At 41.4% G+C, this 27,219-nt stretch overlaps 1 protein-coding gene across 5 annotated transcripts in view; it reads right to left on the bottom strand.

Annotated features, from left to right (window-relative positions):
* Positions 1 to 27,219, bottom strand: part of KCTD20 (potassium channel tetramerization domain containing 20) — a 53,981-nt gene that overhangs the window by 3,585 nt on the left and 23,177 nt on the right. For 2 of the 5 annotated variants that reach the window (XM_017957827.3, XM_003897522.5), the window contains exons 2-7: positions 14,408 to 14,613; positions 10,480 to 10,753; positions 6,614 to 6,716; positions 6,128 to 6,248; positions 4,115 to 4,312; positions 1,241 to 1,351 (exon numbers count right to left, since the gene is read on the bottom strand). In XM_017957827.3, coding sequence (XP_017813316.1) covers positions 1,241 to 1,351; positions 4,115 to 4,312; positions 6,128 to 6,248; positions 6,614 to 6,716; positions 10,480 to 10,753; positions 14,408 to 14,567 — 967 coding nt within the window. In that variant the 5' untranslated portion in view covers positions 14,568 to 14,613. Of the gene's footprint in view, positions 1 to 1,240; positions 1,352 to 4,114; positions 4,313 to 6,127; positions 6,249 to 6,613; positions 6,717 to 7,633; positions 7,830 to 10,479; positions 10,754 to 14,407; positions 14,614 to 18,957; positions 19,057 to 27,219 lie in introns of those variants that run through there. The other 3 variants (XM_021937183.2, XM_009205024.4, XM_017957829.3) reach the window with 3 other exon arrangements.

Raw genomic sequence — 27,219 nt, 5'->3', positions numbered from 1 at the left:
CTTTGACGGGTTCTGTGGGCAGAAATGAGGCCACAAGAGTAGCAAAGCACAAGAGTCAAACAAAGATCCACGTAGGAGGTCAGGCGCGGTGGTTCACACTTGTAATCCCAGCACTTTGGGAGGCCGAGGTAGGCGGATCACGAGATCAGAAGATCGAGACCATCCTGGCTAACATGTTGAAACCCCATCTCTACTAAAAATACAAAAAAATTAGCCAGGTGTGGTGGCGAGTGCCTGTAGTCCCAGCTACTCAGGAGGCTGAGGCAGAAGAATTGCGTGAATCAAGGAGGCAGAGCTTGCAGTGAGCCGAGATGGTGCCACTGCACTCCAACTGGGCGACAGAGTGAGACTCCATCTCAAAAAAAAAAAACATCCACATAGGGGAGACCAGATGACTTTAGCACTCTCCAGGAATCAGTCTCTTGAGAGCCTTCCATGGGGACCACAGGCTGGGAGCCACTGCTCAAGATCATTCAAAGTAGTTCTGTTAATATATTCAGACATTCCTCAAAAGTATGGAATAACCTTTTTTTTTTTTTTTTTTTTTTTTTTAGACGAAGTTTAACTCTTGTTGCCTAGGCTGGAGTGCAATGGCACGATCTCAGCTCCCTGCAACCTTTGCCTCTCGGGTTCAAGTGATTCTCCTGCCTCAGCCTCCTGAGTGGCTGGGATTACAGGCATGTGCCACCATACAAAAATACAAGTTTTATATTTTTAGTAGAGACAGGGTTTCTCCATGTTGGTCAGGCTGGTCTCAAACTCTTGACCTCAAGTGATCCGCCTGCCTTGGCCTCCCAAAGTGCTGGGATTATAGGCATGAGAAACTGCGCCCGGCTGGAATAATCTTAAATTTTGAGTCCCCAAGTTATTTTTTCAGAAGGACCCTTCCAGATGCCAGAAACATCTTCACCAAGACTGGTGGCAGAACGACGCTCTCACCTGGTGAGCCCACAAACCCTGCTGTATCTCCCTACCACTGTCCTTTGCCCTCACTGCTCTTTATCCTGAAGTAGTAAACTCGAACTTGTTTCTGTGGCTGCTCTGAACCATTTTCAACTGGAGATAAAATGAAAAGAAAAATGACAAAAACAAAAACAGGAACCCTTCAAACTTGAGTAAAAATGTGGTTTTCATGTATGCCTATTTTCTAGGCCCTCTGGAGGCTAAATTTTGAGGACATAAGCTGTGGCCATAGACCCAACCTGAATATTGACTGGGATTTTTTTTTTTTTTTTTTTACCTTCAATTCCAATGCGAATGTTTTTCAGGCCCCGTTCCTTTAACACTGTTTTTGCAACATCCCTATTCTCAATATATTTGAAGAATCTGTACAGCTTGGAGCTATAAAGAACTGTAAAAGAAAAAATAGGGGTTAGCCATGGAGTAAAGACCTAAGAGGAAAGAGATAAGCTAACAGAATCAAACTAATGAAAGATATACTTGACCACTAATCCCAAATAATCCAGATGGATCAAAGATTAAATGTTAAATAATACATAAACCATAAGAGAAATTTTTATAGTCTCAGGGTGGGGACTTTCTGGGTACAACATTAAACCTAGAAGTCATAAAAGCTGATGATTATAGAAATATAACATCTCTGCATAGCCTAAACCACCATTTACCAAAGCTAAAAAGACAACTGAATGAGAAAATATTTGCAACTCATAAAAGGCTAATTTCCTTAATTAGAAAGAGCCGCCACAAATAGAACTTTCACAAATCACTAAGTAAAAGGACTAACAATCTGATTTCATAATGGGGCAAAAGGCACAAACACCATTAACAAAAAAGGAAATTACAATGGCTCTTGAAAACTAAAAAGGTTTTGGCTGGGTGTGGTGGCTCACACCTGTAATCCCAGCACTTTGGGAGGCTGAGGCAGGCAGATCAGTTGAAGTCAGGAGTTGGAGACCAGCCTGGCCAACATGGTAAAACCCCGTCTCTACTAAAAATACAAAAATTAGGCGTAGTGGTGGGTGTCTGTAATCCCAGCTACTTGGGAGGCTGAGGCTGGAGAAGCAATTGAACCCAGGAGGCGGGAAGTTGCAGTGAGCCGAGATCATGCCATTGCACTCCAGCCTGGCCAAGAGAAGGGAGATACCATCTCAAAAAAAAAAAAATTTCAGCCTCACTCATGAAATAAAAAATGTAATTAAAACTCATGCCAATCATGAGATTCTGCGGTTTTTTACCTATTAAGAAAGTAGCAAAGATAAAAGTCTTAAAAACACTGTTTTGGGGCCAGGCACAGTGGCTCACGCCTGTAATCCCAACACTTTGGGTGGCAGATACGGGAAGATAGCTTGAGGCCAGGAGTTTCAGACTAGCCTAGGCAAGGCAACATAGACCCCATTTCTACACACACACACACACAAAATTAGCCAGTCATGGTGGCACACACCTGCAGCCCAGGCTACTTGGAGGCTGAGGTGGGAGAATCACTTGAGACTAGGAGTTTGAGGCTGCGGTGAGCCATGGTTGCACCACTGCACTCCACCCTGGGTGAAAGAGCAAGATTCTATCTGTAAAAAAATTTTTTCAAAAGCCACTGTTGGCCAGGCATGGTGGCTCACGCCTACAATCCTAGCACTTGGGAGGCTGAGGTGGGTGGATCACTTGAGGTCAGGAATTTGAGACCAGCCTGGCCAACATGGTGAAATCCTGTTTCTACTACTAATAAAAAAATTAGCCAGGCGTGGTGGCACACACCTGTAGTCCCAGCTACTTGGGAGGCTGAGGCATAAGAATCACTTGAACCCAGGAGGCAGGACTCTGTCTCAAAAAAAAAAAAAAAAAGCCACTGTTTTGGTGAGGGGGTGGGAAACAAACCTGTCATGTATTGTTTTGTGAGTGTAAATTGGTACAAATTTTATGGAGCATAATTTGGCAACACCTATCAAAATTATAAAGGTATAATTTTTTTTTTTTTGAGATGGAGTCCGCCTCTGTCACTCAGGAAGCAGTAGTGCAGGACGCGATCTCGCCTGCCACTGCAACATCCAATGTCCACCTCCTGGGTTCAAGTGATTCTCCTGCCTCTCAGCCTCCTGAGTAGCTGGGATTACAGGCATGAGCCACCACACCCAGCTAATTTTTGTATTTTTAATAGAAACGGGGTTTCACTATATTGGCAGTGGTCGTGAACTCCTGACCTCAGGCAATCCGCCCACCTCGGCCTCCCAAAGTGCTGGGATTACAGGCATGAGCCACTGCGCCTGGCCAATAGTTTAAATGTCCAGGAATGGCTGGTTAAATCAATTATGGCACATTTGTGCAAGGGAATACTATAGAGCCACAGAAAAAGAATGTCGAATATTTTTTTTTTTTTTTGAGACGGAGTCTCACGCTGTCACCTGGGCTGGAGTGCAATGGCGTGATCTCGGCTCACTGCAACCTCTGTCTCCCAGGTTCACCTGATTCTCCTGCCTCAGCCTCCTGAGTAGCTGGGACTACAGGCACACACCACCATGCCTGGCTAATTTTTTGTATTTTTAGTAGAGACGGGCTTTCATTATGTTGGCCAGACTGGTCTCGAACTCCTGACCTCGTGATTCTCCCGCCTCAGCCTCCCAAAGTGCTGGGATTACAGGCATAAGCCACCGTGCCCGGCCCATAATATCGAAGATTTTTGTTAACACATGGCACAGAAGAGCTGTATAATATGGTACATGAAAAAGGAGGAGAAAACAAGTAATTGGTTATCTATGTACATTGAATATACTTGGAAGCCTGTAAAAGAAATTGAGAAGCAAAACTGGATGGGGCAGGAGTGAGAGTAAGACTTTTTAGTGTATATCCTGTTATGTTTTTTGAATTCTGATTACCAATTCAAAAGGATTTAAAAATGAAGAGAAGAATGACACCATCATTTAATGTGCTGCTTCAGTATCTTACACAGTACGGGACACCAGAGAAAGAGTGAATGGTGTAACAACATTCCCTGTGTTCCCCAGCATAAAGGCTAGCCCTGCATCACTAGGGATTTGTCATCCAGGTGAGTGTGCTCATCACAGGCTCAACATTGATATTCACAGTGGTTCTAGGATCAAGCTGCTACTCCAGGTAGCGAGTTTCTTGCTGAAAACATCTACACCATGCCAGAAGCTCCTACTTTGGGAATATTCCTCCCCCATTGGTGGAGGGTGGTCTTCATCCCAGTCCACAGAATCCTCATCCGTCAGCACAACAATGTGGCACTCTCGCTCTCCTTTCTTGGCACAGCCCACCATGATAGGCAAGATCAGCTCTTCGAGGTAGTGATCAAACTGCTTATGAGCACCGTCATTGGACAGTTCATGCAGTAAAGCACCTGCAGAGAGAAAATGTGGGTGAACATGCTTTCTGCCTAAATGCACATATTACTGGAGAGAAAAAGACTATGAGGGAATGGCTGTTATCATTGATGAGGTTCAGAGAAGTGGCACATTTAAAGGCAAAGAGATTGTTTCCTGCTCCAAGGTGATAATTAAGCTTTGTTAAGGTATGTCTCCTATTCTACCACTCTTCAATTTACTCATGTTTAGTAATCCTTGAGCATTCTGATCAGCTGGGGTTTTGTTGGACATACAAGGTCAGACCATAAATGTTCATTCTGTAAGAGATGAAATCATCATTTGTAGTACCTCTTCTGAAGATGGTTTGGATCCTGATTTCATGGAGTTAGAGTACCATAATAGAGGAATAATCTGAATTTTGGTGACACCAAAGGACTTACTCTAAATGTGTAATACACTCAGTAGAGAAATCACATGTACTTCATGCAACATGCAGGGAAATGTATCATGAAATTCAAAGAATAGTTATTTAAATAATTTCAGGAAGCCCAGGTAATAAGAGCATGGAATTTGCAGTCAGACAATCTGAGTTCTAATCCTAGCCTTAATGCCTAGAGCTCTGAACAAGCTGATTTCTTAAATGAGATTATCACCCATCTTTCAGGATTGTTAAAGATTTAAGCAAGTCCATATCTATAAAGCACTTAGCAAACCCTAAGTTAATAATTATAGGCTGGGCGCAGTGGCTCATGCCTGTAACCTCAGCACTTTGGGAGGCCGAGGTGGCAGATCATTTGAGGTCAGGAGTTCGAGACCAGGCTGGCCAACATGGTGTAAACCCTATCTCTACTAAAAATACAAAAATTAGCCGGGCATGGTGGCATGCACCTGTAATCCCAGCTGCTCTGGCAGAAGAACTGCTTGAATCCAGGAGGTGGAGGCTGCAGTGAGCTGAGATTGTGCCACTGCACTCCAGCCTGGGTGACAGAGTGAGACTCTGTCTCCAAAACAAAATAATAATAATAGCCAGGTGTGGTGGCATGTACCTGTAGTCCCAGCTACTCAGGACGCTGAGGTGGGAGGACTGCTTGAGGCCACGAGTTTGAGACCAGCCTAAGCAACATAGCAGCAAGACCCCATCTCAAATTAAAAAAAAAAAGGGGGCAATATAATGATCAGGAGAACCTGGCCAATTTGTGCTATTTGACTTTATTAGTGAACTGTTCCTCATGTTGGACAATCAGTATCCTTGTTTGTTAGAGTTGAGACACCAAAGTCCCAAGAGGGAAGCTGTCAGCTTGGTCTCCCACTGGTCAAGCTCCATTTAGAAACTACTATCTGTTTTCCTTTGTCTGCTCCAGTTTCTCACAGTGCTTTGAACCAAGAGAGGAAAAGGGTTAGTCAGTATCACATCTCTGCCTCTGCAGAAGATTTTCAACCTACACGTGAAACTCCTTCTGTTTAATAATAGAAAATGTCAGCTGGGCTTGGTGGCTCACGCCTGTAATCCCAGCACTTTGGGAGGCCAAGGCGGGCAGCTCACCTGAGGTCAGGAGTTCAAAACCAGCCCGGCCAACATGGCGAAACCCTGACTCTACTAAAAATACAAAAATTAGCCAGGCATGGTGGCAGGCGTGTGTAATCCCAGCTACTCGGGAGGCTGAGGCAGGGAGATTCCCTTGAACCCGGGGGGTGGAGGTTGCAGTGAGCTGAGCTCACGCCACTGCACTCCAGCCTTGGCAACAGAGCGAGACTCTGTCTCAAAAACAACAACAACAAAAATCAGTGACTTACAAGAAAACACAAAGTTCAGCTGGTTAAGTGCAGCTGGCAGCTGCTCCTGTACTTACTCAGATCTTGACATCGGATAGTGTTGAAATCAAAATTAATGCAGAGATAATCACATGTATCTCTAAGATCTGGGATAGAGATGCCATCAGGACAATTGATGATACCGGTTTTGTAATAGTCCTGTAAATAGATTAGGAAGAAAAAATGTAGGCAAAGAACAAGATGAAAAATTACTTCTTCATCCCTATGCATTCCTGGTTGTTAAAGCAATGAGCTACCGGAATTATCACCAAATTGGATGATTCATTAGATGGCAAAACAGCTCCTGGCTGTCTTGACTTGTTTAATCAGAACTTGGTAACTGATAGAGCTCACACACAAACAAGCAAGGACTTAAAAGTTACAGGAACAGAAAACAAAGGGAGAAAGGAAACAACTGGAAACCAGAGACCCTAAAGTCAATAACATAGTTGATGGAACTCTCAAGGCTATTGATCACACATGCCCCTGGGGAAGAGAATGTAACAAAAAAGGCTACCACACACCAGCACTGTGCGAAATACAGTTGCACTGATGCCTTCAGCAATCTCATACTCTCCCTTCTCATTGGGCCGAGTGAAGTTGTACTCTCTTCCTGGTCCAAACATCCTGAAAGATACCCAGGCAATAATGTTATCTTCTCCCGCATGATTCTTCACAGATGAGACTTCTCCTTTCTCCACCTCATTCTGGAAGACTCCATCCCACTCTCTCATGGTATAAATTAAAAACATAGCACTGGGACCCAATGCCTACAAGACAACTCAAGTCTTAGGAAACTCCCTTCAGACAGGAAAAGAAGGCAACTGCTTTAAGCATTTGTGTGCAAAGAAGAATGAAGGATCAAGTCCACAAAGTTCATCTGTAGTGAGTTTCTTTGGCAGTAAATGCAGTAAACAGCAACTGCAGAGGTGGCCCTTGGAAAATATCTGTGTTGAGATGGTGGCCTTTCATGCCCTCCCCACTGCCCAAGAACCTGCTTTTCTATACTGACAGCTCAGGAAGACAGCATCTAAGCTCCTTTTTATCCCTGTCTCCTCGTCTGTCAACACTGACCTATCTAATATGCCATTCATCAATATTTCTGAACTTTACTTTTCAACATCTCATCTTCCGTTAGATGCAGCTATGTTAATGCTTTCCTGGTATGTCTTAATAGTGGAGCTCGGGGGGAAAAATGGCCTTACTCAATACAAAGAATAACTAATGATGGGATTTTCAGATCGAGTAGAAGAGGGTAGGCATTAGGCTTATCAGCAGTTTACTGCATTTCAGAGAGACAGGCTTGCTGTTAGCATGAACTCAGAAGTCATGAGAGTACAGGGAGGAGAGCTTTTCTTATTCGCCTCTCCCCATCCTTCCTCCCTCTGTCAGATCCCCTGCAGTCTAAATGACCCCATGACTTCCACTCCTGCTGCACTTCTGTGTATGAGCTGTGGAATGGTTAGATAACACAAAGGATAGGGCAGGCAGCTGCTATCTTCAACCAGCCTAAGATTTGACTTCCCAATCAAATGGGGGCTTACTGCCATTTCCTTCCTTAAACTGCTGGGAAGTGTTGCTGTTCAGCTGTTCACAACTGTTGTCCTCCAGCCTGAACTGGCTGCTTTTCAAAGGTCTGAAAATGATTCCATTTCGGCCAGGCGCGGTGGCTCATGCCTGTAATCCCAGCACTTTGGGAGCCAAGGCAGGTGGATCACGAGGTCAGGAGATTGAGACCATCCTGGCTAGCATGGTGAAACCCCATCTCTACTAAAAAAAAAAAAATACAAAAAATTAGCCAGGCGAGGTGGTGGGCGCCTGTAGTCCCAGCTGTGCAGGAGGCTGAGGCAGGAGAATGGCGTGAACCCAGGAGACAGAGCTTGCAGTGAGCCGAGATTGTGCCACTGCACTCCAGCCTGGGTGACAGAGCGAGACTCTGTCTCAAAAACAAAAAAAAAAAAAAAAGAAAGAAAATGATTCAATTTTACATGCTTTCCAAGTAACTGTACCACACATAAGAAATCCATCTTGATAAAAGTAGCCTCCAAAGAATGCAGATGTTTTTCTGGAATGCTCTGGTTGAATGAAGTCTAGCTCAGAGAGCTTTGAATAAAAATAGTGAACATATTGTAAATATAATCCTCCCTATTTATCATCAGTAGGACTTCAGCTCAGAGTATTTAGTAATGGCATGGATCTGCATTAATCCATTCTCTTTCTCTCAGCTTCTCCCCTTGTGACTAGTGGCCCACATCTGTAAGCTCACTGGCTAGGCTCAGAAGTACTGTATATAATCACAGGACAGGTGGCCACAACAGAACAAATCTAAATAACTTACAGAATTTACGACCTTGCCAATTCAGCTGAATGAACCATACAGATAAAGAACCAGACTCTCTTCTTCATGGGACAACCCATTCCAAGGTTCAGAAAACCAGTTTCACCCAAGAATCTATTGCCCAGAAAAATTTGCCTTTCTTCTCTTGATCACTACTTTCAGAGGCAACATACCTAAAACAGCCAGCCTGCACTGAGAAACACTTTTTTCAAGGGGTGGGAATGCTGGTAATATCCAAACTGAGAACAGGAATTCAAGCCTGATAAAAAAATACAGGGCCAGTCTGGAAAATGTGTTAATGTTCTACTTTTATCTTAATACAGATGTTTAAGAAATATGTAGACAGGTTTGGCTCTAATTAAAAAGTGGTTCACTGTGGCCAGGCACAGTGGCTCATGCCTGTAATCCCAGCATTCTGGGAGGCTGAGGTGGGCGGATCACGAGGTCAGTTCAAGACCAGCCTGACCAACATGGTGAAACCCTGTCTCTACTGAAAATACAAAAATTAGTCGGGTGTGGTGGCACACACCTGTAATCCCAGCTACTTGGGAGGCTGAGGCAGGAGAATTGCTTGAACCCGGGAGGCGGAGGTTGCAGTGAGCTGAGATTGCACCACTGCCCTCCAGCCTCGGTAACAGAGCGAGACTCTATCTCAAAAAAAAAAAAAAAAAAAAAAGTAGTTCACTGTGAATTTATATGTTCAAATACACATATATTTGAATAGCTGGATTCTATTTAGCCTAGAATTCAATAAATTAGTGTGATCGATTCGAATTTCTAACTCAGTTTAAATTAATTCAAAGTCCTGAGGTTAGATCTCTAAACAAAATAAAATCTACTTCTAAGTAGATGAAAATGATCAAAAGCCAAATCTACATGTATAATATCATTATTATTACTATTTTTACTCTTATCCCAATTTGCTCTTCCTTGAGTTAAGGTCTATGGTTGGCCAAAAAGACAATCTCTTAACTCCTAGCCCAGGCTCTGAGACTCCTTCCTGGACAGTTTTCCTTCTTAGTAGGCTATTTCCATTTCCTAAACTCTAACCTTAAAAATCTGAGGGCCAGAGATGGTTAAGAAGAGGGTAAATCTGAATGAAGCAGCACAGAGAATAGACCATGAAGAATAAAGAGGGCAATCGTGAAACAAACAACAAAGCAACTAGGTTTAAAGACTCCACTTAAAGATTACATTTCAAAAACTTGAATAGTAATGGAAGCATTAGAAAATGACAGCATAGCATCTGTTGCCAAGCATAAAACTTGCAATAGATGGCAGGGAAATGGTTTTCAGTAAAATGGCTTTGTTCTTGTGCCATGTAGAACACTTGCTTAATACTGTTTTGTTTTTTGTTTTTTTTTAAAAAGGGAGCAAGATTTAGGTCTCACCTTACCCCCAGCATCTTTGACCTATGAAACTCTGAAAACATTACTTAGAGTGAATTTGTAGAGGAGCAGAGAATGAGATTTAGCAGGTTATTTTTTCATCGTTTCCAAATAGGTTTTATTTTCTTTTGTGGGGCTCATTTTACTATACTGGCTTTGTAAATGAAGAACTCTCCCCACCCTGAAATACCAACAGGTATTAGGCTTTTACCAGCTTGCCCTCCCTTCACAAATGTATGAGGGCAGAAAAATAAAAATACAATGCTTTTTTTTTTTTTTTGAGACGGAGTCTTGCTCTGTCGCCCAGGCTGGAGTGCAATGGTGCGGTCTCGGCTCACTGCAACCTCCACCTTCCGGGGTTCAGGCGATTCTCCTGCCTCAGCCTCCCAAGTAGCAGCTGGGATTACAGGCACCTGCCACCACACCCAGCTAATTTTTGTATTTTTAGTAGAGATGGGGTTTCACCATGTTGGCCAGGCTGGTCTCCAACTCCTGACCTCAGGTGATCTGCCTGCCTCGACCTCCCAAAGTGCTCAGATTACAGGCATGAGCCACCGCGCCCAGCCTATACAATGCTTTTTATTGTTATATCTAATGCAAGATAAACAGCAGGTATTTCTATTTATAGAGAACAGAGGGAATCTGGAAGAAAATTATCAATTACCTTCCCAGCATGGTATCCGGATGAGCAGTGAAAATCTGTGGATTCACAACAAAACGTGTGCCATCTACAAGAAGCGTCACTTTCTCTGGTGCTTGGGAATGGGAATTACTGCCAAAGCCCACACTACTGTTTCCAAATCTTTCTGGAGCAATAAAAGGTTCATGGTTCCATTTATTCCCACTTTGGAAGCAAGAACCTTTGATGTCTTCAGCAAGGGACATTATGTGAGGGAACTGAAGATTTGCTGGCTGAGAGGCATAGTCAAGCGAGAGGTCTAAAAGAACATACAAAGAAACCAAAACAACTTGAGAGCAAAAGCCTTGAGAGAAAAACCCTATCTTCTTTAAAACAACAAGCAAACACACAAAAAAACTCCCAAATTTTAGGTGTTGACAGGCAAAAAACCTCTTGCCTACAGCTAGTAAAAAGCAAGCAAACAAACTAGAGACTCATATTGGATCTCCTCCATGTACACGTGAGGGTTGGCAGAGGGAGGGGAAGAAGGCAGAATGCTCATACTTGAACATTATTTAAATCTTCTAAAGTAAACTATGTATATGGTTAAGAAAAACAGTAGAGAAGAATTTATGTGGAGGCCCATGAGTCTCCCCTGCTATTCCCTGTACCTTCCCTGGTGTTGGTTCAGTCGCTTTTTACTTGTTTTCACTTCTATTGCTAAATAATACTTTTATATTTCCTGTGTTTTATTTAAGGAACCTGCTATTAATATGTGCCAAAACTATTCATTTTCAAATTCTTCAAAATTGTTTTAAAATTTATTTCCCAGAAGGGATAATGATAGTCTTTAATTTTCCAATATATTACTTTTCCTAGAAATTCACAGTAAAAGGCATTTTCACTATGTACAGGAGAATCCTAACATCACCTACACTATTTTTTCAAAAAGGCAGGTCTTACTCTCAGCAGAGAAGTTCCAGTGCAAATGACATTAGGATTCATTCGTAAAATCTGTTTCTCAGTATCACCAAAAAGCTGTTTTCTTTAAGCAATTTATTTAATTTTTTTTTTTTTTTTTTTTTTTTGAGATGGAGTCTCACACTGTCGCCCAGGCTGGAGTGCAGTCGTCCAATCTCAGCTCACTGCAAGCTCCACCTCCCGGGTTCACGTCATTCTCCTTCCTCAGCCTCCTGAGTAGCTGGGACTATAGGCGCCCGCCACTACGCCTGGCTAATTTTTTGTATTTTTTAGTAGAGACAGGGTTTCACCAAGTTAGTCAGGATGGTCTCGATCTACTGACCTCGCAATCCGCCCGCCTCGGCCTCCCAAAGTGCTGGGATTACAGGCGTGAGCCACCGTGCCTTGCCAGTTAATTTATTTAATTTTTCTACCTGGCCCATCATCTATAAAATGAGGATAAATAATGTTCACTCCAGCTACCTCACAGGGCTGTTTCAATTATAAACTGAAATTAAGGATGTGAGAGCACTTAAAAATAGGCCGGGTGTGTGGCCTGCAAAGTGTTGGGATTACAGGTATGAGCCACCACACCCAGCCCTATTTTATTTTAATGTAAAAAAGGTTTTTAATGAAAAATTCCAAACATAGGAAAGCACAAACTTAATACATAAGCCCTATCACCTACATTTGGTAAGATTTGTTAACATTTTTCTACCTTTTCTTCAAGCCCTTTTTGAAAAAAAAGAAAAAAGAAAAAAATGTTATCAATACAACTGAATTACTCCCACCTGTCATGTTTATAAAATTTGTAAACAAATTCAGGAACATGATTAATGCCCATGACCTCCGGGAAATTAGTCTGATTTCCTACACTCAAGACAACCAAATAAATTGTTGGGCAGAGGACACTTAGTTTTTTTTCCCATTTGTTTGTAGATAAAAGGCAACAAAAATATAGACCAAAAACCTATTTAGAGTTCACATCCCATAGCTTCTCATAAACTTTCAATGTGGTCTCATGTTTGCACACCAAAAGCTATGCTTCCAGGTAACCCACAGGCAAGCTTGTAGCAAGAAACACTTGGATCACCAGGATAGGCTTTCACACTTGAGGTGCTGTTTATTAAAAATGAAATAGATACCTGGGCCAGGCGCGGTGGCTCACGCCTGTAATCCCAGCACTTTGGGAGGCCAAGGCGGGGAGATCGCAAGGTCAGGAGATCGAGACCATCCTGGCTAACACGGTGAAACCCCGTCTCTACTAAAAATACAAAAAATTAGCCAGGCGTGGTGGCGGGAGCTTGTAGTCCTAGCTACTCAGGAGGCTGAGGCAGGAGAATGGCGTGAACCCAGGAGGCGGAGCTTGCAGTGAGCCAAGACTGCGCCATTACACTCCAGCCTGGGCGACAGAGCGAGACTCTGTCTCAAAAAAAAAAAGGAAATAGATACCTGAATTACTAATTCAGTTCCTTATAATGCTTGATTTCTCCCCAATAATGAAGCAATTAAAATGGGTTTATTCCTAAACCCAAGGAAGAAACCTCAGGTTCTATCCTGCTTAAATGGGTGAGTAGGAAGAGAGACTCCTTGCACAAGTTCTCCCTAATGGTGTACTCTTTGACGGCAGTCATATGCTTTTCTGTCAGTTAATACACATATAGAAATCATCTCAGCCCACTACCTCCTAGCAATGTGAACCTGGGCAAGTTACCTAAGCTTTCTAAGCCTCAGTTTCCTCATCTGTAAAACAAGGATAATAGTTGTAAGGACTAATCTGAAGTAGAGTCAGCAAATTTTCCATAAAGGGCCACAAAGTAAATATTTTAAGCTTGTGGTCAGTCTCTGCCACTACTGTAGCAGGAAGGCAGCCATAGACAACATGGACATGATGGCTGTTTCATTAAAATTTTATTTACAAAAACAGACAGAATTGACCAGTTTGCCACCCCTGATCGAAAGAATGTATGTAAAGTTCCTAGTACAGTGAATGCTCAATAAATGGTAGTTGCTATTATTGGTGCTATTGTTTTACTTAAAAGTTAAAAAGAATCTCAGTTTATTAGGAGCTTTCACATCTATTAACTTGTTAATCTACTATTCTTGTGAGGTAAGAATAATTTCTTTTTTTTTTTTTTTTTTGAGACAGAGTCTCGCTCTCTTGCCCAGGCTGGAATGCAGTGGTGTGATCTAGGCTCACTGCAACCTCTGCCTCCCAGGATCGAGCGATTCTCGTGCCTCAGCCTCCCAAGTAGCTGAGATTACAGGCATCTGCCACCATGCCCGGCTAATTTTTGTATTTTTAGTAGAGATGGGGGTTTTGCCACGTTGGCCAGGCAGGCCTTGAAGTCCTGACCTCAAGTGATCCACTTACTTTGGCCTCCCAAAGTGCTAGGATTACAGGTGTGAGCCACCGCACCGGGCCTAGATAGAATATTAATAGCCTTGTTTTCCAGATTAAGAATGTGAGGCTCGCCAGCCTGGGCAAAATGGTGAAACCCTGTCTCTACCAAAAATATAAAAAATTAACTGGGTGTGGTGAATACACCTGTGGTCCCAGCTACTCGTGAGGCTGAGGTGGGAGGATCACTTGAGCCTGGGAGGCAGAGCTGCAGTGAGCCAAGATCACGCCACTGCACTCCAACCTGGGTGACAGAGTGACACCCCATCTCAAAAAAAAAGAAAAAAGAAAAAGCAGGGCTCAGAAAGACTGAGGATCTCATCCATGGTTACAACTAATAAGCGGCAGAGTTAGAAGTTGAATGTCTTCTGACTCCAAACCTGTGGCTGTTTGTTTGTTTGTTTTAATACCATTATCACCACATTAGATGTGCTAGACTGATTAAATAAGTGGAGATTTTCTGTGAAGGTCAGCTTTATATAATTGTGATATGCAAGCTAAGCAATTAATTGCATAATTTATTTAGATTAAACACATCCATGCCTTCTGGGTAGAGTAGCTGTTTTGGTATTGGAAAGCCCCCCAAATTAAGTCAAGAGCTAATCACTGTACCTTCATTCCTGGGACCTAGAGGATAAGTAAGATTATGAGGACCAGATGAAGCCAGGCTATTTGCTTCTTTTTCTTGGGCTGCAACTGAAGTATCATCCACTAAGCAGCTGGCCTCCTGCCGCAATAACCTGTCACTGTCACTGCCACGGTGAACATTCATCCTTAGATTCTGAGTCCTGAACTGTCCGTTTGATCAGAGAGAAATCCTGGAACACAGGAATATGCATGATTTAGAACTCAAAAAACAGATTTCTAAGGACTTCCATGATATGAAAGCCAGACTAGAAAACTGACAGCTAGCATTCCTGTTCTCAGGAGAAACAGGCATCTTACACATTTTTGTGATTTTTAGATTAATAGGAATTGGGCTGATTTAAATGGTCTTTATCAAATCACTAAGAATGCAGATAAACTTGTTACCAGGGAATAATTTTATCCATGAACAGACATCAAATTCACTGACTTCGGCCACATTCATGATCAATTCTACATTAAATGGTGGTACAATAATTTTGTGGTATTCACATTACAGAGACATAGGGTAGCAGGGAGTTCAAATTTCAACTAAAGAAAACCTATGTTTTTCTAAATTGACACATATGCTTTTGCAACAGTTAAGCACTAGGATATTAAAAAACAATCACAACCTTAAAGCCAGTATGAGAATCATCTGAGCTGAAGAAAAAAGCTAATTCTGATTGTAGTGCTCAAGTTCTCCTTTTTTATCTCCTCTTTTCTCTCTTTCACTTTGTATACCTTATGCTCAATCCCGAAACCCCACCTCAGAATCACACTGACTACAAAGCTAATCATGTCATTCATCTCTCTCGAAAGCAGTGCAAAGTCCCCATGACCAACACACACTATGTAACTGCCACGTGCAAGACCCCCAATGATCAGGCAGGATGGAGACGCCACAGCAGCCACACAGGGGTCTTCATAACTTTCTGCTGGTTAATCATGCCCTGCAACCCCTCCATCCTCGATGGTGGCTAAACTACTCAAAATATTCCTGAAGTTCACTCTACTTAACACTTTCACAGTTTACACTGTACAAGTTTCCACTGGCATTCTGGTGGAAGAATCATCTTAAATCATCAGTAATTTGTATGCATATGGATTACATGCGTAATAATATTTTAGGAAACAGGAAGCTCACTAAGGGCAGTAATGCTTTTTAATACTCTGAATTTCCTGGCATACCAAGCATGTGGTAGGTGCCAATAATCATCTATAAAAAATAAACATGATATCTGTAATGTAAATTAAATTTTGAATCCCTTCATAATGTATATTAAAATATTTTTAGCATAAAATTGATCAGTTTATGCCCTGGTCCAAGTTTTCACTTAGATGAAATGTAAAAATGACCACTTTGATAAGATGGATAGAGGAATACGCCTGAAAATAAATCATGCTAAAGAAGAGATACTTTCAGTTGATGAAATCTTTCTCAGGCAATGGCTCTTATAAAGCAAATTGAAGGAATAAACTGAATGTATTGATAGAAAACCTTCAATGTGACTACAGCTTTTTTCACAATTATCCTTTCTTAAAAAAAAGTATTTATATTACAAAAATGCAGTCATTTAAAGTTGATGCTTGGCGACTGATAAAGTCAAACAGAACCACCAATGCCTTCAAGTTTGGCTCAGATGTCAAAATCAAGTCTAGAGAATAAGATAAAGAATGAGGTCCATGGAATTGGAAAGAACATTACCAAAGATGGTCCGCTTCTTTAATCTTAACTGGTTTTAAACCATAATGTTCCAATCTACTTACAGCTCCTCTAGCTGCTCAAGAACCAAGTTCAAACTTCTCTTTGTTGCACTCGAAAAGATCTCTTGAACCAACACACAATAAGCTTGACTAAGCCTGCCTCTTGAGAACTTGCATGGACTAGACTGTATAAGCCACTTAATTTAATCTCATAATGTAAGAAAATCATTTTGTTATCATGGAATAAAAAATGTCCTAGTTTATAAAACCAGGGCTCCAAAATCAGTTTAATTTGTATATGGTGAATTAATAAATGGATGTACTTGGAGTTTAGCAGGGTAGGTATCACCAGTGAGGGAAAATAAAGTAACTTTCTCAGCACTTAAAAGGTATTTGCATTTAATTAATTTTTATTATAAGTAATACACAGATATATTCCCAAGAAAATTCAAACCTTATAGATAATGTGAAAAAGGACCTTTTGATCATCATTCCCAATCCCAGTCATTTCTCCAAGTAACTATCATTACTTGGTATGAATCCTTTTAGACTTTATTAAAATGCACATTTATTATACAGATATACTGGGGAAAGCATATAGTTTTTTAAAAACACACAAATTATACACTATATGCATCATTCTCATTCTGTAATGTTTTTCTAAATGTTCTTGAGAACCATCTATGATTGAAGATTGAGATCTAGTTCATTTGTTTTTAAGGGCTGTATAATATTCTACTAATACAATTTTACTCTCCTCCCTATGAATATTTAAGTTGTTTATAACAAACAAATGCTTTGATGAATAAGATCAGAGTGTACTATGGAACTCCAAGAGAGGATTCAATTTGCAGAGTTTTCCCAAATGGATTTGGTTTCAGAATTTCTTTTTTCAAGAAATCCTTCAGGGCCGGGCGCAGTGGCTCACGCCTGTAATCCCAGCACTTTGGGAGGCCAAGGTGGGCAGATCACAAGGTCAGGAGATCGAGACCATCCTGGCTAACACGGTGAAACCCCATCTCTATTAAAAATACAAAAAATTACCCGGGCGTGGTGGGGGAGCACCTGTAGTCCCAGCTACTCAGGAGGCTGAGGCAGGAGAATGGCGTGAACCTGGGAGGTGGAGGTTGCAGTGAGCCAGCCTGGGTGAAAGTGCAAAACTCCGCCTCAAAAAAAAAAAAAAAAGAAAAGGAAGAAATTTATTTTTTTCAGAGACAGAGTGTCTCACTCGTTGCACAGGCCGGAGTGCAATGGTGTGATCTCGGCTCACTGCAACCTCCACCTCCCAGGTTCACACCATGCTCCTGTCTCAGCCTCCCGAGTAAATGGGATTACAGTCACCCACCACCACACCCTGCTAATTTTTGTATTTTTAGTAGACACGAGGTTTCACCATGTTGGCCCGGCTGGTCTCAAACTCCTGACCTCAGGTGATCCACCCGCCTCAGCCTCCTAAAGTGCTGGGATTACAGGTGTGAGAGACCACGCCCAACCCAGGATTAATGTTTAATGGCACATACTTTCAGATAGCACCTAACCCAGCATTTCCCAAAGTCCCCTATAAACTCTATTTCCTCTAAAATCCCAGAATGATGGAACAAAAATCTCTTGACCTATGGAACCTAAGAAGCAAACTGACACCGAGTTCTTCAACAAACCAGAGCAGGCAGTTTAAATATAATAGTAAGGTTTCTATTCCCTTTCCAGCATGGATGCTTCATTCAACTTTGAATGATATTTTCATTGCCTACCCTGGTTCACTTCTGTAGCCATCCCGCAAATGAATCTTGGTCCTCAGAACAGATTGAAGGGGGGAAAAAAAAGAAAGAAAAAAAGGCAAGGCGCAGTGGCTCACACCTGTAATCTCAGAACTTTGGGAGGCCAAGGCAGGAGGCTCTCTTGAGCCTGAGAGTTCAAGACCAGCCTGGGTAATACAGTAAGACCTCATCTCTAAAAAAAATTTAAAAATTAGCCAGACGTGGTGGCGCATGCCTGTAGTCCCAGCTACTTGGGAGGCTGAGGCGGGAGGATGATTAAGCCCAGGAGGTCGAGGCTGTAGTGAACTGTGATTTTACCACTGCACTCCAGCCTGAGCAGCAGAGCAAGACCCTGTTTCAAAAAAAAAAGAAAGAAGAAAAGAAGCAAAACACAGCCAGGCACAGTGGCTCACCCCTGTCATCCCAGCACTTTGGGAGGCCGAGGCAGGCAGATCACGAGGTCAGAAGATTGAGACCATCCTGGCCAACATGGTGAAACCCTGTATCTACTAAAAATACAAAAATTAGCTGGGTGTGGTGGTGTGCACCTGTAGTCACAGCTACTCAGGAGGCTGAGGCAGGAGAATCGCTTGAACCCCGGAGGCGGAGATTACAGTGAGCCGAGACCACTCCAGCCTGGGTGACAGAGAGAGACTCCGTCTCAAAAAAAAAAAAAAAAAGAAAAGAAACAAACAAACAAAACACTTCAACAACAATATAATTATCTATTGCTGCAAAACTATTTTTTGATCAACAGAACTCTGAAGGTCACAGCAATGTGAAAGAACCAAAGGTTCACCACCCTCTGTTATAGCTTAACAGTAACTGAAGAGACTGCTTTGGAAAAGCAGCAAGAGTTAAAAAATATATTAATAATGGAACCCAGAATATACAGCTGTGAAGCAAAGAAAACTTAACATCCAGCAAGCCCAGTTTATGCTTCACTTCCATACATTCTGTGAAAGCATTTTACACACTCTAAAGAGCTATATATTTTAAGAGTATATATTTTATTATTTATTTCACAGGCTTCCCATGAAGGCCCATAGTTTGTTGAATCTTGATTTTACTGACCTGGAACAGCAAAACAGTTTTAGCACCATCATCTATCCATCTTGGAAAATTTACATACAGTCTTTGATAGTGGAATTATCTCCCACATATTCCTTGCACCTAAAAAAGAATGCACTGGTTTCTCTCTAGAACAGTCATCTTGAGTATGAATCCACAATAACCTGTAGATAATAAATTTATATATTTTCTTATTTGCAATTTCTCCTAGTCAATTATTTCTGAACAAGATATTTACCTAGATCACTATTCCCTTAAATTCAATATCCTACCATTGAGCTACTCAGATTTAAACAAACAAAAAAAAAACTAGTTGGAATGGGGTGGGGGCAATAATATTGATGTATCTCAAAAGCATAATGCTTTCATACTGTTTTTTTGTTTTTGTTTTTGAGACGGAATCTCGCCCTTCTTGCCCAGGCTGGAGTGCAGTGGTACGATCTCAGTTCACTGCAACCTCCGTCTCCCCGGTTCAAGCGATTCTCCTGCCTCAGCCTCCCAAGTAGCTGGGATTACAGGTGCGCACCACCACACCTGGCTCCTTTTTGTATTTTTAGTACAGACGGGGCTTCATCATGGTGGCCAGGATGGTCTCGATCTCCTGACCTCGTGATTCATCCGCCTCGGCCTCCCAAAGTGCTGGGATTACAGGCGTGAGCCACTGTTTCTTAAGTTAATAGTGCAAAGACATGATCTTTTAAAAGGCAGTACCCTTATTTATACTTAGGACTATATCTCCACTCTGTGTAGGAAGTGGAAGGTGAAGATGAAGTAGGATGCCACAGAATTTGGTAAATAAGCTAATTTGCCCATGGTAAATAACCCATACCCCATAATCAAACTTAAGAAGTAATTATATCTTTGCCAAACCTTCATTCCAAACTGAAAAATCCTAGCCCTTCCAGTCTGTTCTTATGTGAAAACCACTTGGTCTAGTTTCATTGTGCTTTTCTTTATGCATGCTAATATTAGAGAACTCTGCTAATGTTTTCTATTAAGCAGGTTTTCTGTTTTGCTGCACATAATGCTGTCTGGTGACACCCAGAATTTCTGGGAATAGGTTAAAATGGGATGAAGGTTGGGGGAGGGGAAACGGAGGGGGATGGGGCAAATCTAAAATGTCTACAAGACCTCCTTCTAGTACTATTATTAACTCACAGTAAGAGGCTACCATATTCCAAAAGTACTGAGTCTCTACAAAAGATAAGAAATTAGCTGGGTGTGTGATGATGTACACTTGTCTCAGCTGCTCAGGAGGCTGTGGCAGGAGGATCACTTGAGCCTGGGAGGTCAAGGCTGTAGTAACCCATTATCATGCTATTGTACTCCAACCCCGGGTGACAGAGCAAGACCTAGTCTCTCTCATTCATTCGTCAATCGAGTTTATACTGATATTTTCAGTTCAAATTTAATACTGGTTTTTCCTAACTCATTTTATATTAGTGTATCTTTTCCCTCACATTGAAATTCTTGATTCATAGACTAGTTTCAGAATTATAATGTCAAATTACTAGTAACAATAAACCTAGTAAGTTTAGGTGTTTTGATCGGGGGGCAGTTCTTTTTGTCCTTAAAGCATATCCCACTAAGGATATAGTCAGCATGCTATATTCAAAAGTTACTGTATATTTTTTCTCTGTATGTTCTGTAAGGTAGGTTCATTTGTTTCCCTTTATATTCAATTATTGCATTTTTCCATTATTTTTAAAATGTATTTCCTGAATATGTAAAACATTTACACGGTTCAGAAGTTGAAGACCCATAAAAAAGGAATGTTCAGAGAAGTCTCTGTCCTTCCCTCTTTCCCTCTCAATCTGTTCCTATTTATTCCTTGCAGATAACCAGTTGTCTTAGTCCATTTGTGCTGCTATAAGCAAAGTGCCTGAGACTGGGTAATTTATAAAGAACAGAAATATATTTTCTCACAGTTCTGGAGGCTAAGAAATCCAAGCAAGATTAAGATGCTAGCAAATCGGGTGTCTGGAGAGGTCCTGTTCCTCAAAGATGATTGTGTCTAGACATCCTCACATGATGGAAGGAAAAGGGCTAGCTAGGTTCCTTCAATCCCCTTTTATAAGGCCTGATCACCTCCTAAAGGTCTCCCCTCTCAATGGTATCACCTTGGGGGTTTAAGTTCCAACATAACAATTTTGGAGGGACATATACATTCAAAATACAGCACTGGTTTTGTTAGTTTATCTTGCATGTTTTGTATGTTTCTCTTTGCAGATATAAGCAAATACATGTGTGTATATACATGTATTCTTAACTCCTTTTTTCTCTTATACAAAAGATAGAATACCATATTCTACCAAATAAAATACCCTATTTTGTACCTTGTTATATTACTTAACAGTATATACTAGAGATCACTCCATGGGAGTTCATACAGATCTTCCTCATTCTTTATTATGTCTGCGTAATACTCCACTGTGTAGCTATTAATATGCAGAGATTAGATACAGAAAAGGGAAAAAGGGCATTCCAGGCAAGATGAATGACAAATAACTGGCAGGTAAATAAGAATAAACAAGGCTTTATTAGTATATGAAAGAGAAAGTAAACCAATCAGGCTAGAGTGAAGAATTAATGCAAAAGGGTGGGAAAAATCAAGGTTACTACCATATCATACAATTCCAGGGAAGACCATGCACATCGTCATCTAAGGAGCTGTATAAAGCACAGCTTAGATAGTTGTACACACTACCTTGGGTAAAGCTAAAGACGAAAAGTTGGGGCCAGTTTACAGAGGCACTTAGATTATAAGGTAAAACAGGATTTTGTCTTGTAGCCAAAGCTTCTGCAGGAAGGTGTCATGTTCAAAATGTTGCTTTAAGATAAGTAAGACCACAAACAGACTGGAGGGGGCTATAAGAGGAGGTTACTTAAATTGTCTAGGAGCGAGGTAGTAAGGATCTTATTGGGCTGACGGCAAAGAAAAGGGTATTACCTAAGACGCGGTCTTGCTCACCTTCAAAGAGCTTATAATCTAGTTGTTGAGATAATGTATTATTTAAGAGTTACATAATACAGAAGTGATATTTTAGAATCAGAAGAGACCTCAGTGATCATATTGTCCAGTGGTTCTCAAATCCAGCTGATAATCAGAATCACTGAGAGGAACTTGTTAAAACATCTTCTTGGGCCCCATTCCCCAGAGATTCTTATTCAATATGTCTTTAGTTGGGTCTGGAGAATCTGAATTTGTGACACACTCCTCAAGTGATCTCCCACTGACTGGCGATGTCTGTGAACTGCTGTTCCAGTATCATCTTTTCATTTCATGGATGAAAAGTTGAATCACAACAATATTCTTTTCCAAGAATGTTCAAGGAGATTACAATCTAGGGGTTGCGAAGCCTTTTTAATCAAGACCCAAAACCCAAAAGCTAAATGAGAAAGACAAATCTGACCACAAAACACTTAAAAACTTTTGTATGGCAAAGGATCCTGTAAACAAAGACAAGAGACTTGAAAAACTGTATCTGTAACAGACTACGAAGAGTTGTTATCATAATACGCCACAAGGGTTATGAAAATACATGAAACTAACACAACAGAAAAATGGCGAAGGATGGAAAAGGGGCAAATACCCAAAAGAGAGTTGGTGAAGCTATATTAATAGCCTACAAAATAGAATTTAAGGCAAAAAACTACACAAGCTTGGCAAGGCAGAAAATTCAAAGGATATCTGTGGACAGGACTATTTCTGTTCCTCATTTCTACCTTGGAAAAAAATCGTAACAAGAGAAGTAGGAGAGAAGAAGGCATTACAATTCCATAGGAAAGCTGGTACTCCTCTGACTCCACTTCCCTTTTCCTTCCTTCTTCTCTACAAATCACAGGCCAGGCTAACAAGCTGACAGATAAAAGTACAATGACAGAGTGACAAGATTAGAATTGCTTGGATAAATTTTCCTGTCTCCTCTATTTGACACTCCTAACTTACTACCCTCAGAACTTTTTTGTCAATATAACTTACGTTGAAAGACAGCTTTTGTGCACATAAAAGACTATATGAGTTACTTGGATTTACATTAAGACCTTAAGTTCAGTATATTAACAGTCTAAAGACCCTTAAATATTTTTTATAACTGTATCAGCCTAATTACCTAATTTAAAAATATTAATGTACTACATATAAAAAGATTTAAAGAACCATATAATAAAAACTCTTGTACCCACCTCCAGTTTATTTTTTTTTTATTTTTTTTTTTTTTTTTTTTTTTTTTGAGACGGAGTCTCGCTCTGTCGCCCAGGCTGGAGTGCAGTGGCGCGATCTCGGCTCACTGCAAGCTCCGCCTCCCGGGTTCACGCCATTCTCCCGCCTCAGCCTCCGAGTAGCTGGGACTACAGGCGCCCGCCACCACGCCCGGCTAGTTTTTTGTATTTTTAGTAGAGACGGGGTTTCACCATGTTAGCCAGGATGGTCTCGATCTCCTGACCTCGTGATCCACCCGCCTCGGCCTCCCAAAGTGCTGGGATTACAGGCTTGAGCCACCGCGCCCGGCCGGGACCCACCTCCAGTTTAAATATAAAACATGAATCCCCTAAATTTGGCATTCCCATCAAACATCTTCAGTACATTTAGCTTAATATATGCTCTTTTCCTATGTTAGCACTTCAAATGCCTACCAAGCAAATCTGTAAGTACTCAAAAAGCTCTGGTAGATGTTTAAAAAATTAAACTTATAAATATAGTACACATAAAAAGGTCCTAAATATTACAACACTTTTCAAACTTAGCAGAGTTTTCTGGCATTCTTAAACTAATAATCAAATCTAAACCCAATTACTCAAGACCATATCTTAAATGAGAATCACAAATTAATCTGCTGGATTCTTTCATATGTCAAATTACTGCAAACATTACATCCTAAGTCCAGATGGACTTAAACTTTATTGATTTAACACATATCATGCACTATATATTATTTAAGTACTTTATAAATATTATTTAATACTCAAAAAACTTTATGAGGTAGATGCCATTGTTACCCTCATTTTACACATAAGAAAACTGAGGGAAGAAGGAGGTTAAGGAAAGCTCCCACAGTCACAAAGCTAACAAGCAGTGGAGCCAGACTTCTGGCTTCATAGTCTATGCTGTTTACCACCATGCAGTGCCACTGCTTCTTACAGGTATAATTCACTTCAACATTTCTATGTAAGTTTTACAGGACTGGAAATATGATTCCAAGCTGAAGAGCTGGGGCTAGGACATATAATCTTTCTGTGCTGATAATGGGCACATCTAGCACCTTTCCTCTTTAAATAATTGCTACAACAGAGCCTCTAAATCAAATACCGCCAGATGGGGGTTGATTTTACAATCTGAGTTCAAATTAAGATCTAATTGTGAGGCCGGGTTCGGTGGCTCATGCCTGTAATCCCAACACTTTGGGAGGCTGAGGTAGGTGGATCACTTGAGGTCAGCAGTTTGAAACCAGCCTGACCAGCATGGCAGTTCAAGACCAGCCTGGCCAACATGGTGAAGCCCTGTCTCTATTAAAAGTACAAAAAAATTAGCTGGGTGTGGTGGTGGGACCTGTAGTTCTAGCTACACAGGAGGCCGAGGCAGGAGAATTGCTGGAACCTGTGAGGTGGAGGTTGCACTGAGCTGAGATCACGCCACTGTACTCCAGCCTGGGCTACAGGCTCCATCTCAGGAAAAAGAAAAAAAAGATATCTAATTCTGCTGTAACTTCTTTCAACTTTATTACCTAAATACTGGTTAGATGGAATTCTACAATTTCCATGTGGGGTGCTTCCTCTTTTGATTGAACTTAACTAGTTAAGGTCATTCTAATGAAACCTTAAGAACAATCCGAGGCACATAATAGGTCAAAGAAAGCTCACAACTACGAAAAAGCTGGTCAACATACAATAGAATTTCCAGGGTAACGTCTTCAATGTCCAGGATACTCCTCTACTTGGCTATTACCTAAAACTCTCTAAAGGAACAACTACATAGGCTGTAAAGAATAATTCAAAGACAAACTTCTAGGAAATCCAAGGGATATACTATTAGTAATAACATTTTTTAAAGCAGTGCAATTAAAAAATTGAAAGTATATTAGCCAATACAGTAGATTATTTTATAGAAAAGAGCTAAGCATTTATATGGCAAGAAAAGAGCTGAAGGCTTTAGAGGACAGATCCATAAATCAGTACTGTAGTAACAGAGCTAACATGTAGAAAATTCATGTTTATAGACAATCCACAAATCACTGTCAGAAGACAGTGTAAAGGTCATCTAGTTCAAGGACCAGCACCAATTGCTGTCAAAAGCTTTCATGCAGTCTTGTCAAAAATTAGTCCAATGTAGATAATGTAACCCACACACCATTTTCTGAGTCCTAAGACACTTGACACTAAGACATCATCAATCTAATAACTTTTTAGGAAAAAGAAGTACTATTATATTTTTAGTAGAGATGGGGTTTCACTACATTGGCCAGGCAGGTCTTGAACTCCTGACCTTGATCAAGTGATCTACCCACCTCGGCCTCCCAAAGTGCTGGGATTACAGGTGTGGGCCATGGTGCCCAGCCATCTTCACTTCTTTTTTAATATTAAAAATGTATTTTTTTCCTTCATTAGTATAGTGGTCAGTATAAAAAATGAAAAAACAGACTTGGACTCCCAGGCTCAAGCAATCCTCCCACTTCAGCCTCCCAAGTAGCTGGAACCACAGGTACGTGCCACCACGCCTGGCTGATTTTTTTCCCCCTTTTTAAATTCTGTAGAGGCAGGGTGTCCTTATGTTGCCCAGGCCAGTCTCAAGCTCCTGGGATCAAGCCATCCTGCCACCTTGGTCTCCCCAAGTGTTGGGATTACAGGCATGACCACCTCACTTGGCCAAAAATGCCTTCTTTAAAAATGTAATAGTCCAGATACCGTGGCTCATGCCTGTAATCCCAGGTCTTTGGGAGGCCAAGGCAGGAGGATCGCTTGAGCCCAGGAGTTCGAGACCAGCCTGGGCAACATAGCAAGACCTTTCTTTCTTTTTGTTTTTGACATGGAGTTTTGCTCTTGTTGCCCAGGCTGGGGTGCAGTGGCACCATCTCGGCTCACTGCAACCTCTGCCTCCCAGGTTCAAGCAATTCTCCTGCCTTAGCCTCCTGAATAGCTAGGATTACAGACATGCACCCCCACGCCCAGCTAATTTTTTTTTTATTTTTAGTAGAGACAGGGTTTCTCCATGTTAGTCAGGCTGGTCTCGAACTCTCGACCTCAGGTGATCCGCCCACCTCAGCCTCCCAAAGTGCTGGGATTATAGGCATGAGCCACCGCACCCAGCCTAGACCTTTCTCTACAAAAATAAAAATTAAAAAAATTAGCTGGGCATGGTGGCTCATGCCTGTGGTCCCAGCTACTCGGGAGGTTGAGATGGGAGGACGGCTTGAGCCTAGAAGGCTGAGACTGTAGTCAGTCATGATCATGCCACACTGCATTCCAGCCTGGGCAACAGAGCAAGACCCTGTCTCGAAATACAAGGCTAGATTTTTTAATGCCCTTACATGACAAAATAAAATGTCAGCAACCTTATGATGGTCTCCCAATCACCCACCCGCCACAATTTTACCAATCGTGAACCTCAAAATCTGGGATCCCAAACCTTCCACCCAAGACTACAAAACACCTCTACTAGTTCATCCCAGTCTACCTAAAAATATCCAAAAATAGTCTATTACACCCACCGTGACTTCCATGCACTAGTTTAATCCCATCCCCTGGAAAAACATATCCTTCCATCACTTCCAACCCTTTAAATATTAAAGACAAGTACCATAAATTCCCTTCTTTGATCAGCATATTAAATCTACAATTCTTGCCACGGTTTTGCATTTAACACTATTTCCAGACTTCTTGACATTTTTGCAGTGGCAGATCATGGCTCACTGTAGTCTCCAACTCCTGGGCTCAAGCAATCTTCCTGCCTCAGCCTCCCAAGTAGCTGGGATTACAGGTATGCACAACCATGCCCAGCTAATTTTTTAAATTCTATTTTAAGTAGAGATGGGAGTCTCACTATGTTGCCTAAACTGGTCTCTAACTTGTGGGCTCAAGCAATCATCCCACCTGGGCCTCCCAAAGCATTGGAATTATAGGCGCGAGGCCCCTTACCCGGCCTCAATATTTGATTAGGATACAGATTTAAAAATAGCAAGGCCTTCTTTAATGCTCAGCATTAGTAAAATTACAAGAAACTATCCCAATTCTCAATTCCACAATATGACTGAGGAAGGTAATGTGGGAATC

The sequence above is a fragment of the Papio anubis genome, chromosome 6, assembly GCF_008728515.1.
Source record: "Papio anubis isolate 15944 chromosome 6, Panubis1.0, whole genome shotgun sequence".
NCBI lineage: Eukaryota > Metazoa > Chordata > Mammalia > Primates > Cercopithecidae > Papio > Papio anubis.
The sequence above is the reverse complement of the archived record's forward strand: the minus strand, read 5'-3'. Positions and strand labels throughout refer to the sequence as shown.